At 39.7% G+C, this 12,347-nt stretch overlaps 1 protein-coding gene across 31 annotated transcripts in view; it reads left to right on the top strand.

Moving 5' to 3' along the window:
* Window positions 1-12,347, top strand: part of dgkza (diacylglycerol kinase, zeta a) — a 104,733-nt gene that overhangs the window by 83,054 nt on the left and 9,332 nt on the right. For 28 of the 31 annotated variants that reach the window (XM_079603835.1, XM_079603836.1, XM_079603831.1 and 25 more), the window contains 4 exons: window positions 1,774-1,875; window positions 4,365-4,421; window positions 9,774-9,808; window positions 11,593-11,642. In XM_079603835.1, coding sequence (XP_079459961.1) covers window positions 1,774-1,875; window positions 4,365-4,421; window positions 9,774-9,808; window positions 11,593-11,642 — 244 coding nt within the window. Of the gene's footprint in view, window positions 1-1,773; window positions 1,876-4,364; window positions 4,422-7,964; window positions 8,060-9,773; window positions 9,809-11,592; window positions 11,643-12,347 lie in introns of all 31 variants that reach the window. The other 3 variants (XM_079603852.1, XM_079603848.1, XR_013796530.1) reach the window with 2 other exon arrangements.

Below are 12,347 nucleotides of genomic sequence, written 5' to 3'. Positions count from 1 at the left end.
TTTCTTGTAAAAAAACAGCCCTATAAATGATTTCAGATATCATTATGTCCATTCGCTTTGTCTGTTACACTGTAAAAATGAAAACATAGATTTTATTTATATCTAATTAATAAAAATGAGGCAACAGATTACAAGCAATATTATTAATTAAATTTAACAAATTAGAATTGAGTAATAATTAATCAAATTAATTCCTTAAATGTTAACCATTTAAAATGAGTAAAAATTACAAAATATATGTTATTGCGAACATTGAAGACACCTGATGTTAACAAGCAGAATCACTGAAGGAGAAAACCATAATTAAAGTCACCATTATGGAGATGAGTGTGTGTTTTAGTTGGGCTCTTCACCCTTAAATTATTAACTTTAAGTTTTGTTTGGCTGCTGTACATGAGTTATAACAGCCAGAAGAACAAATAGAAACGTTGATCTGATGGTGTTGGTTGTGTTTCACAATTTCACAATCATTGACTTGAAGAAGCTTGGATTTTTTTCTCCTTGTCGATACTTAAATATAGTTTCTGCAGTTTTAATTACATGTTTGCAAAACCCATAGAGTCTTTCAGATAACTTTGGCTCACCTTCTTGTAATTAACATCTCCTTTTCCTCAGCTCATCCTCCTTTTCTCCTTCCATTTTTGTCTTCCTTTTTTTTGGGATGTTTCACTTTAGAACTTGTGGCACTTTTTGTTCTGGATTAAATTTTTCTGCAACTTTTCTATCCCTGATTTGTGGTTAGTTGCACACGTACGCAATCAGTCACAGGCGTACAGCTGCTGATGCGTTTGGCAGGCATTATTACATCCCTTAACTCCCTTGGGCATGAAATAACGATCTCTCGCCTAGCCAACATTGAACATGCTTTTGTTCAATTCAGAATCACACAGAATCGCTCATGAAAGGAATATTAAATTAATAAAAAGAGGTAATTAGCCTTTGTGGTGATCTCTTTGTGGTGTTAAGTGCTGAGTTTGCCTGGGTGAACTGTGGGTGAACAAAGTGACAGAAAGCATTGTCTTTTTGAGTCTCTAGAAATGTTGTCTCTCTCTCTCTCTCTCTCTCTCTCTCTCTCTCTCTCTCTCTCTCTCTCTCTCTCTCTCTCTCTCTCTCTCTCGTCTCTCTCCCTCTCTCTCCTCTCTCCCTCTCTCCTCTCTCCCTCTCTCTCTCTCTCTCTCTCTCTCTCTCTCTCTCTCATCTCTCTCTCTCTCTCTCTCTCTCTCTCTCTCTCATTTCACTCTCTCTTGTCTTCGTAATGTTTTTCCACCGGTTATGCTTTTCCACCAAATGAGATCAGACTGCTGCAGGGTGATACATGCACTAGTGGAGATCAAAGGATAGTGTCTCTATCTTACTCCGTCTCTCTGTCTCCACCTTCATCTCTTCCTTTCCCTTTCTCTCACGTACTATTATTATATACTGAAAAAACAAACAATATGCATCTAAAGTTACCTATTTCTATATATTCTTTTGGATATTTCTCATCTATTAGGTATGTTTTGTATTAACCAGGCTGTAATTGTGGGTGTTTGCATGTGACTTTATTTATATATATATATATATATATATATATATATATATATATATATATATAATTACTGCAAAGCCTTCCAAGCCTTAAAGAACAAGCACACAGATAATTATGATTGGTTAGCAGCTGGACCATAGCATTTGTTTTTGTTGGCTGCAGATATAATGACTGGCCTGCTGTTATAGTATCATATATTCCTCTTAATAATGTATCTGTGTGTGTCTCTGTCGTTGTTTCCTCAGGGCTGCAGAGCTCCAAAGGAAGCGTGTTTCCAGTGACAGTTCTGTGGCAGAAGCACTTGCACACAGTGACTCGCTCAGATCAACCAAAGCAGCTCTCAGCAGGTAAGAGCTACAGAAAGAACGTTTATGCTCCTCCAGAACTCATCTCTCAAACTCCAGCCACGTGGATCAAGCTTGCTGCCACACACAAAAGTGTTCTTTTTTTCTTTTCCAGGCTTATAAAGTTCTTCCTGGTTTGCATTTGTATGGCCCTAAGCAGAGTATTGAGTTCTGTGATAGTTATGAGAGATGCTGATCTGTGAATCTCAAGTTGTTCTGTGAAAGAAACCCTCTCTAGCTAATCTTTATTGGAGCAAAAGTGAGCTGACTCCTCTTCTCTCATTTCTCTTTTTGTGGGGCTTGATGGTTTATTGATAATATATACATTATGTAGGGCTCGGCAGTATGAAATATCCTATCCGGTAGAGATGTTGCTGCAGTGTTTATACAGTGGTAGATATATTTAGTTAGTTACATTAACATTTACATAAAATTTTGAATATGCAATGTGTCCCAAACAAGCCGGAATGTGGAAGAACTTGTCATTAATAGTTGTTTATGTGTGTGTGTGTGTGTGTGTGTATACCAGTTATTTTAAAACATTTAGAAACATTTAAGAGAGTCAGACTCAGTACCAGCATTTTTACTACATTAGTTTGACTATATTTTGTTTTTAGCTCAAATGCTTGATTTTATAGTTCATTTCTAATCAATAATCATATCTTTTAGCCTGCGTTCCGAATAAATCGATGGATGAAGTACCTTTCATTTTGTAAAGTATTGCATTCACTCCCCTCTAAATGGGTAAAATAAGTGTAAATGTGTTTGCTTGTGTACTTGAGTCTGTATTGGTGTGTTTGCAACTTTGCAACTGTGGCCACCAGGCATTTTGTGAAAAATATGACATCTCAGTATTTTCATTGTACTCTGTGTCAGAGAGAGAGAGAGATTAAGGTTTTTTAAGAATGCATTTAATAGTTTCCCATGAGCAGTTCATGAGGACTCATGAGGAAAAAGTTAGTGTTTTCACATACAGTACATGACATGACGGAATTTTTAATATTTGCTTGTAATAAGTCTTTATTCCTGCTTATTTTTTTATATAAAAATTTATAAATTATAATATATATTTATTGCTGGAGATGTTGTTTGTCAGGCAGAAGTCTCCAGAAGTGATTTATTTTCATGCTTGATTTGGAAGTGGTTCATGAATCCACTATCCCTCATGTTACACGGCAGGACAGAAAGATATTAGGCTCTGCTAGGCTCGGCTCATGTGTGATTGGAGAGGATGAGAAAGGTTTTCTGTTAGATTCTCCACAGGATTCCAGACCTCATAAAGACATACAGAGAAAAGAACTGACCACTGGATACAGGCAAAGAGATATTACACAGATGAAAATGCAAGAAAGCTGCTGGCAATGAACGGTTAGCTTTCACTGCACAGCAGACGTAAGGCATATCACTGCCTGACTGCTCTCTAGTCAGAAGCCACAATCACAAATCCCGTTCTTGTGCGAAATCAGCTCTGTAAAGCACAGAAGGCTGTCCTGGACTCACACGCTCCTGAGTCCTATTAAGTTTCTCCTAGGGTCAATAATATCTCTGTAAAGGAAACTCCAGTGTCTGTGGTCCATTATGTAACATTTGTGTTGGCCATGAACTGATGTGCTCCAGTGGGGTCCGGGCCACAACCCTGCCTGAGGGGAGGAATATCTGTCCAGAAAAGAGATCATAAAACCACCCCTAGTTTTAATGGAGAAATGTGTCTGGATTACATCACATGCACATGCTTGATGTCCTCAAAATGTCACACCAACTCAAACGCACAATGCACAAATCCTTTGACCCCCCCCTTGTTATTATTTTCTTTTATGTGTGTTTTATGTATTTATTTAATAGTTTCAATGTTTTCGATGCCATGTACTGTACTGTATAACATTCTGATTAGGATTTGTTCTACAGTTTACTCAGCCATAACTGCTTAACAGACTCTTTTTTTTGTATTTGTACATTTTATACTTTTTTAAAAGGACGATTGTAAGTTTGAAAATCTTCCATTGACTCTTGATTTTTTTTAAATGCAACAGTAGCAGTGACGTTACCACATTATTTTAATACTGAATTAATTTGGTCTTTTTTTTTCTTTTACATTTATTTACATGCTGAATTTTGATTTGCCCGTTTTCTCTTGTATATATTTAACAATGTCTAGCCAATTTAACAATACACAATGATCATGTGTGAATTGTTTGCAGCCAACTTAAAACAAGATGCTTGCTCAGTGTCGTGAAAATGACAAAGCAGCTCTAATATTTACAGCTATGCAGATATAATATTATCTGCATACTGTAAATCATATTTACAGTATGCAGAACCAAAGCCTAAAACCTAAGTCTATGCTACTTTTCTTTGCTGCCATTTTTTCCTTTGGGAAATGCAAATTTAGTTTGTACTGTATCACTGTTATGTCAAAAGATTATTGTTTATGGTAATTTCTTCCTCATTTCATCTTACATTCCCATTTATTTATGTTGTTTTTTGTTTTGAAGGGTGGGGGGTGTTCATCGCTCAAATACAACATCAGCCGATTTCAAACCTACCAGCAGGTGAGGCAAAGCTTTACAGACGTTTCTGTATTCCTCCCTTCTCTGTACCCTGTCAGTTGTTTCTTCTCAGAGCTACTATAGATGTTAGTGTTGAAGTGTTCAAAGAGCAGCTCTACTCTTTTAATCCCAGTCGGGATAGTTTCTGGCAGCCGGTGGCTCTTCTTTATGTGAACTATGTGTCATTGCTGCAATGAGAAAATGAAATTCAGCACAGCAAGACCACACCATTTCTGTTGCTGATTATTATTTTTTACCAGCCTGTTCTGTTCCTTATTAGGCCCTGCTGTCTCTGTTGACATGACTTTAGAGGGTAGAACGGACACAATCGCACACAAGTACACACAAAGTTCCGTGGAGCAAAGAGTAGTAATTTACCATGTTCTGGTCCATTTCTAGTCTGGTTTGTTCATGTTTTGTCTTGTCTTGCATTCTCCGGTTTGATGTCTGTCATCCTATTAACTTCTGTTTGCTTTAAGACTAAGGGCAAAGTCACACAGAATGCATTTTTGTGTTCCAATCTGCTGCTTGGTTTTCCTTTTAATCATCTCCTAAACTGACATCTTTGACCATTGGGGAAGGTCTCACTGCTTTTTTAGAATCTTGCATGAGCACCCCATTTTTAAGATGTAGCGTCAAGTTAAAAGAAGTGTCAAGTAAAAAAAAAAAAAATTGTGGCACGGGTGAAATGGGATTGACAAAGGACCACGAGCCAGGAATCAAACTCAGGTCACCAGAGGAGCAGTTACGCTATATGTCAAAGCGCTGACAACGGAATCTGCCGTTTGAGCGGCCCATCTTAAAGGGATATTTCAACAAAAAGAATCTTTAGATCACTTACTCACCCTCATATCTTTCCAAACCTGTATGACATTTTCTTCTGTGAAGTATGAAAGTGGATAGTTTGAACAGTGTATATACAATTGAAAAAAAAGTGGTGATTAACGTTGTGTTGAATCCCAAATAGTCCCCAGGAGAAAAGTCAAAGGGTTGGTATGACATTAGGGTGAGTAGATGACAGAATTCCTATTCTTTGGTGAACTACTCTTTAAGAAATGGCTTCAGCATGGTATAGGCAAGCACAGACATCTTGTTTAAATTGTGACAACCTGAAAACCTCACCTATCTGTTCTTATACCGCACCATCTCTTCTGTTGCCTATATTCTACATCTCATCAATACCTCAAATCAGCTTAAGATGCTTGAAAGTTTGATTACTGTACACCAGAATCTTGTACTCCTCTACCTCTACCTCTCCCTCTACCTCTCCCTCTCCCTCTCCCTCTACCTCTCCCTCTCCCTCTACATCTACCTCTCCCTCTCCCTCTACCTCTCCCTCTACCTCTCCCTCTACCTCTCCCTCTACCTCTACCTCTCCCTCTCCCTCTCCCTCTACCTCTCCCTCTCCCTCTCCCTCTCCCTCTACATCTACCTCTCCCTCTCCCTCTACCTCTCCCTCTACCTCTCCCTCTACCTCTCCCTCTACCTTTCCCTCTCCCTCTACCTCTACCTCTCCCTCTACCTCTCCCTCTACCTCTCCCTCTCCCTCTACCTCTCCCTCTCCCTCTACCTCTCCCTCTACCTCTCCCTCTACCTCTCCCTCTCCCTCTACCTCTCCCTCTACCTCTCCCTCTCCCTCTACCTCTACCTCTCCCTCTACCTCTCCCTCTCCCTCTCCCTCTCCCTCTACCTCTACCTCTCCCTCTCCCTCTACCTCTCCCTCTCCCTCTACCTCTCCCTCTACCTCTCCCTCTACCTCTCCCTCTACCTCTCCCTCTACCTCTACATCTCCCTCTACATCTCCCTCTACCTCTCCCTCTACCTCTACCTCTACCTCTACCTCTCCCTCTACCTCTCCCTCTACCTCTCCCTTTACCTCTACATCTCCCTCTCCCTCTACCTATCCCTCTACCTCTCCATCTCCCTCTCCATCTCCCTCTCCCTCTACCTCTACCTCTACCTCTCCCTCTCCCTCTACCTCTCCCTCTCCCTCTCCCTCTACCTCTCTGTCTACCAGGAAAATTGATTGGGTTTCTGTTGTCATTGGTTTAACTTTAAATGAGAGCTGTAATTAATTGAAACATGTTTTATGTTGTTTTTCTGTCATACATAAGTGAGGGATTTGTGTTTTCCTCTGTAATGGAATTATAGCTGGGCCCATGAGGAGCTTGCATTCTGAGGCAGATTCACATCTGAACACTGATAGTCAAAGCAAATAACAACAGGAGGAAACAAGAGCTTGCAAGAGAGATTAGCCCCTTGTTTCCTGTGCAGGCTTAACGAACCATCTTTAATGGTGTCTGCAAATGGTAAATTGGACGGAGCATAATAAAGGTTATATTGATGAGGAGAAGCAAGCGAGGAAAGATACGCAAGAGCAGCGAGGGCAGTTTAATGGGGCATCGCAGCCTTCATTATCAACCTGAAATCCTGATGCTGCCAAAGTCTGATTGGCCCCTAGTGAGCTGAACTTTGACTCTAAGAACCTTCCTATATTGAAGTCTCCTCTATTGGTATTGTATTCACAGCACGGGCCATCAAGCACCCCTCATTAAGACCTGTTTTGTTTTAAGAAAAGACTTCTTCTCATAAATCTCAGTGGTGATTAGAGAAGAACATTCCAGTCCACAATCAATACAGTAAAACTAACTTGCAAATACCATTTGTCGTATTGGTGAGAACTGGTGGGATCTGGCGATCTGGCTGAATAAATGCCAGGCCGGTCCGGATTCAGATCGCTGTTTCTTTCTAGAGTTAATGAGGGGTTTCTGGACTCATATCGAATAATTGGTCCAATGTCACATTTCTACCCTTTCTGTAAATGTGCTAAATTACTAGCAATTACAGCTAGCAAAAACTCAATAACCCCATTAAAGCTGCCTTGAGCTATATTTTCATTGTTGAGCATGTGTGTGTGTGTGTGTGCAGGGTGCATGTGAGTGTCTTTTAGAGCTGTGTTAGAGTGTGTGAGTATGTTGTGAAAGCAGTCTGAGGAACGTCAGTAATTACAGCTGTCGTCTGGGTTACATACCAAGGAATGGTTCAGACATGTTTAACCACTGGATGATCATTTACACTAGGGGACTAAACCGTTACCAGCTTTTCCTCCAGGACATGATGGTTAGAGATGCATTTGCCCTGATTCCAGGCACACGTATCAAGCTCTTGTGAAACAGAAGATTGAGTGACATCATCAGATCTTTACTCCCCATACTGTCCCAACTCAGCTGCAAGCCTTTTTTCCATCTGAGAAAGAAGAGCTTGTATCGAAATAGATATGGCTTAAGATAAATATGGATGTCCATCACCGTGGCAAGTTCAGTGATGTGAATTAGTTTGAAATGGTCAAGTTGTTTTTCTCATGCTGTATTGATGCTGTGAACTCTCAGACACACAGGAAAAAAGATTGGCTGATCTGAACATTCCTCTCTGATCAGAGATCAGTGTTTTTGTACATCATTTGTCATGATATATCTATATGGAAAGATAAATGATGATTGATAGAGTTAGTTTTTGATAGCTGAGAGTTATGATTTGTGGTTTCAGGGATCTGAAATCCACTTACCTGAGCAAATTTCACTGCCTGGAGGCTGAACCTCAGCTGTGCAAGGCTGGAGGAGACATGCAAACATTCAGCAAAGGTGTGTGTTGGGAAGACATGTCAGAGTCAGCCCAGATTTATGAGTCTGTGAGCTGCTTTTAATTATGGGACACACTCAGATTCCTTAGCAAGGCTAAATCACTCACTCACACACTCACTCACTCCTTCACTCCTTCACTCACTCACTCACTCACTCCTTCACTCACTCACTCACTCACTCACGCACTCGTAGACTCATCACAACGGAAACAGTATTATGTGGCTTTGACTCAAGTGTTCATGAATTCCTGTACCCTTTCATTTCCTCTTTTTCTGTCTCACTCAATTTGAGGCATTGCGTTTGAAGTGAAACAGGTTTATTGTTTTTCAATTGACTGTGATCTGACCTCTCCTAAATACCAGTTACATTTACTGCAAACCTTTCTAGTAAAGAATACCCCTTATTGGCTCTTTCTGTCAGAGGATGTAACATATTTCCTTGTAGTGTGTTTCTGGCAAAGAAAGCCGTCTCAGAGCTGCACTGCTTCTAGCAAAGTTCGGGATCCAAAGCCCTGTGCACCACTTGTCTCTTTTCCTTAATGTCCCAGTCTTCTTAGTGTGGGGTGGGGAACCCTTTGATCAAATATTCTTTCAGGTGAGAGCACACAGAAGATGCTCCAGTCAGCTGAGACAGAGGAGGTGTAGTGTCAACGATGGCCTCATCGTCATAGGTGTGTTCGACTTCGACTGCGTCTGTCCTTACCGATCGGTGATATTTCCCACTTGCTGTTGGGGGAGGAGTTAAAAAAGAAGCTGTCAAATTGATCACTTTATGCTCCCCATAGTGACGCTCGCACAATATTTGTGTACTTTATCTCAGACAAAGATTAGATGTAATATTTATCAGATACACAGGCACACATGTCTGAATTTTACATGTAGCAAGCAGAAACGCTCTTCATTGAATAGGGTACATGCTGCTTGATACAGTGCCTTTATGTAAAAGACAAAAATTCAAGATAAATCGTATTATTTAAATAGCATTTCTATCAATTTTATTTTGATTAACATAACATTTATAACTATATGAAATTAAGAGTTTTTACTCTATTAGGTTTTTACTCTAAAAAATGACTACCAAAATTTTTGAACATCAGTGGAACTGATATTATCATCTGTCTGACCAATTGTGAAATGGCTGTCGTCGTCGGAGCTCATACAGCCACTCTGGTAAAATGACAGTCTGCTTGAATCCTTCTCGCTGTACTTTAGTGGCATATCATATGTCAGCACTTCGTCAAGTCAGACTGTCATGCACTTCTCAAGATGCCCATTCTGTGCAGTGCCATATGAAGTCAAACAGACGTAATGTCACACTGTTTGTGTCACACAGATCGAATTGCAGTGACATTCATTGAGTTTGGGCTCTCTTCTCAATTCATCTCTTGCTCTGAGAGAAGAATATTATCAAGCTTATTTGAAGGTATTATTCTGTTGCTCAATAAATCTCTGAGATGCTGAATATTGAGAAGGGCATAAAAGAGTGTGTATGCATATATGCATTGTAGCCATTCTTTCTTTCTAGGACCATTTGAAGATTATTTTAACAGTTTCTTCATGAAAAGCATCAGGAGGTGATTCAAGTTGAGATTAATGGATTTACAGAGTGTGCATCAAGAACTTTAGTTTCAGATGCTGTGAAGAGGTCCTCTAAAAGATTTGTGTTTTTGACTTGAAGTGTTTCAATCACTCAGATGTTTCTGTTTCTCCCACAGGTTTGAGAAGAGCACCCTGAACAATGCGAACTCTGGTAAGGAGTTTAAGTAGTGCTCTAAATTTGCATTCTGCTCTTCAGTGAATGAACATCATGTGAACTTTGGCAGAGTTTCCTTGGATAATAATGTCAAATTCTAAATGAATAAATGTAAATGGGAGCACAGCGAGGGCTGAATTTTAGTCTTTCCTTGTGAGAACAAGTTAAAGTCGTACAGACTCTCATGTCTCTGCTAGAAGCAAATTGGGGTCGTTACATATAGTGGAGGAGCAGCTCTTGCTCAGTGAATCATTTCTGACTTTCATAGAAGGTGGTAGTTGAGTGTTAAACTCTCCTTAGTCTTCGTTCTTGCTCCTTTTAACGAGCCGCTGCCTGTCAGGAGAGGTCATGTGCCAAGGCTGTGGTGTTTTCTGCTCTCTTGGCACTGGTAGGGGAAGGAAAGGACTCACAGTCTGTGAGGTGCAGCGAGGCAGAGCAGGTTATCATCACTCACATTGATCCACATTAGAATTCAGCACTAGCTCCAAAGCTTCCTGGCGTGAGCATAGGAGGAACGCATTTCCAAAACCTGATTTGGCCCTGTGCACGCTTTTTCTCTAGACAGGAAAAAAAGACTCTTCAATTCCATAAAGCGGCTGAGTTTTCAGAGCTGGATTGGAGCGGGCATATCTTTAGACACAGGCGTAGATTTAGCCTCGCAGTCCCCTCTACAGCGCGTGTTAGCCCAACATTCCAGCTGGGTGTTTTCATTTTTTTACCTCTCGAGGTTTGTGAAGCAACACACAAGAGTGCTGGATTAGGAAGGCAAATCTACAAAGGGCATTGCGAAGCTTTGAACACAGATTTAGCATATTGAGACTGAACCCTCAGAGCCAGCATCAGCAAATGTGATTAACACCCGTAATTAAAATCGTATTTCTACTCCCTTTTAAACTGTCTGCTCCCAAAGCATTAAATAACCAGAACATCATCTTGTGTAACTCTGAATAACTGAATATTGAACAAAAATGCATAAGTGATTTGTGCATGCAGGCAGTTTATGAATAATAATACCTTTAAGTAATAATGGAGTCATCAATTGTCATGAGGAAACTGACTTAAACTGAAAAGAGAGTGTTGGTCAAAGGGAAAGCGACACTGCATGTAATAAAACATGAATCAACAGCAGGCAACAATTTGCCTATAAATATCATATTAGCCAAGTTGAAATAGTTTCCACTGTTTACCTTATATACTATGAATATATGTTTTTTTAGACCAATTGTTTTCATCAACAGATGCTTAAAAGCTACTTGCCTGCTCTTAAGACATTTGTTGCATATCCATCTTTCTTTTGTTCTTCATTGGTTTATTTTTTTTAAAATGTTTTTGGAGTGGGGGTAAACATGGGCACAGTGGTGTGCCTCAAGCCATCAGATTAATCTGCACAGAATAGCAGGAGCCGAAGCACAACTCACACAATCACAAAAACAATGTTAAAAAAATAATTAAATTAAATCTATGACATACTGTTCTGGTCACATTTCATCTCAGTAAATCTCTTGCTTTAGCTACACTTAAGTAATAACATCAAAATAATTTCAAGATCAAATAAGATGGCCTCCATTAAATCCATTAACAAGAAGTCTCTAATGCTGATTACATATTTTTCACACATCTGATCATCACATTACATCTTGGTAAACAGTCTGCTCTAATCATTAAGTAAAAATGATCAAAACAAGTTCAAGATCAAATATTTGACAAATAGCAAAAACTGTATAAAAAAAGAAAAGCATAAGCTTGAATCTCCATTAATAAAGTACTTTCTTGTTTAACAGTGTCAGCAGACCATCTAATCGAATGTGTGAAAATGAAGGACCACCAGAAGGTAAGAGCATCATTTGAATACATTAAGAACATAAACAACCTCGCCCTTTCGCCTTCTAGGTTTCTCAGACTTTTGACAGATTTGTGTTTTTTATTTACAAAATGGCTCAAATATCATTTGAGTATAGCTCGAATGTTGTGTTTTACAGTAATTTAATATGCAAGAAAGCAATCCGTGTGCTTTTAGTTAAATGTTTACTTGGCCTAAAGGATATTCTGTCGTCTCTAACGCCGGACTGACCTCACCATTAAATGTCAAGTATCTTGCAGAGCGGAGGCGGAACCAGATAAATGATCCTGCATATTCTCTTGACCTTTCACTCGTTCTTAGTTTCTATGGTGACCAAACCGGCTTTCCCCAGAATGATAATCTCTCATATCCAGCCCCAAACCTGTTCTGGTACAGAGCAGAGAAGAGAGGACATTTCAAATATTAATGAGGATGTTTGGCATGTTCCAGTAGGCCGTGATGTACACCGCAACCCTTACCTTCCCCAATGTGTTTTCTTTAAATTAAGCATCTCAGCATCCTTACAGCTGGACCATAGAGCAATAAACACTCTCGGACATTTAAACTCACATGAAAGATGCAGAACTATAGACTCTCTCTAGATGGTGTCTCCTCTATCCTCTCAGTGCATTCATCATCCTCCAAATGAAAACTAGCGAATACAAGAACCTCTGATAATACTGGTCTGTCTAGAGA

The sequence above is a fragment of the Phoxinus phoxinus genome (genome assembly GCF_949152265.1).
Source record: "Phoxinus phoxinus genome assembly, chromosome: 2".
In the NCBI taxonomy this organism is placed as follows: domain Eukaryota; kingdom Metazoa; phylum Chordata; class Actinopteri; order Cypriniformes; family Leuciscidae; genus Phoxinus; species Phoxinus phoxinus.
This window is presented reverse-complemented; position numbering and strand designations above follow the sequence as displayed.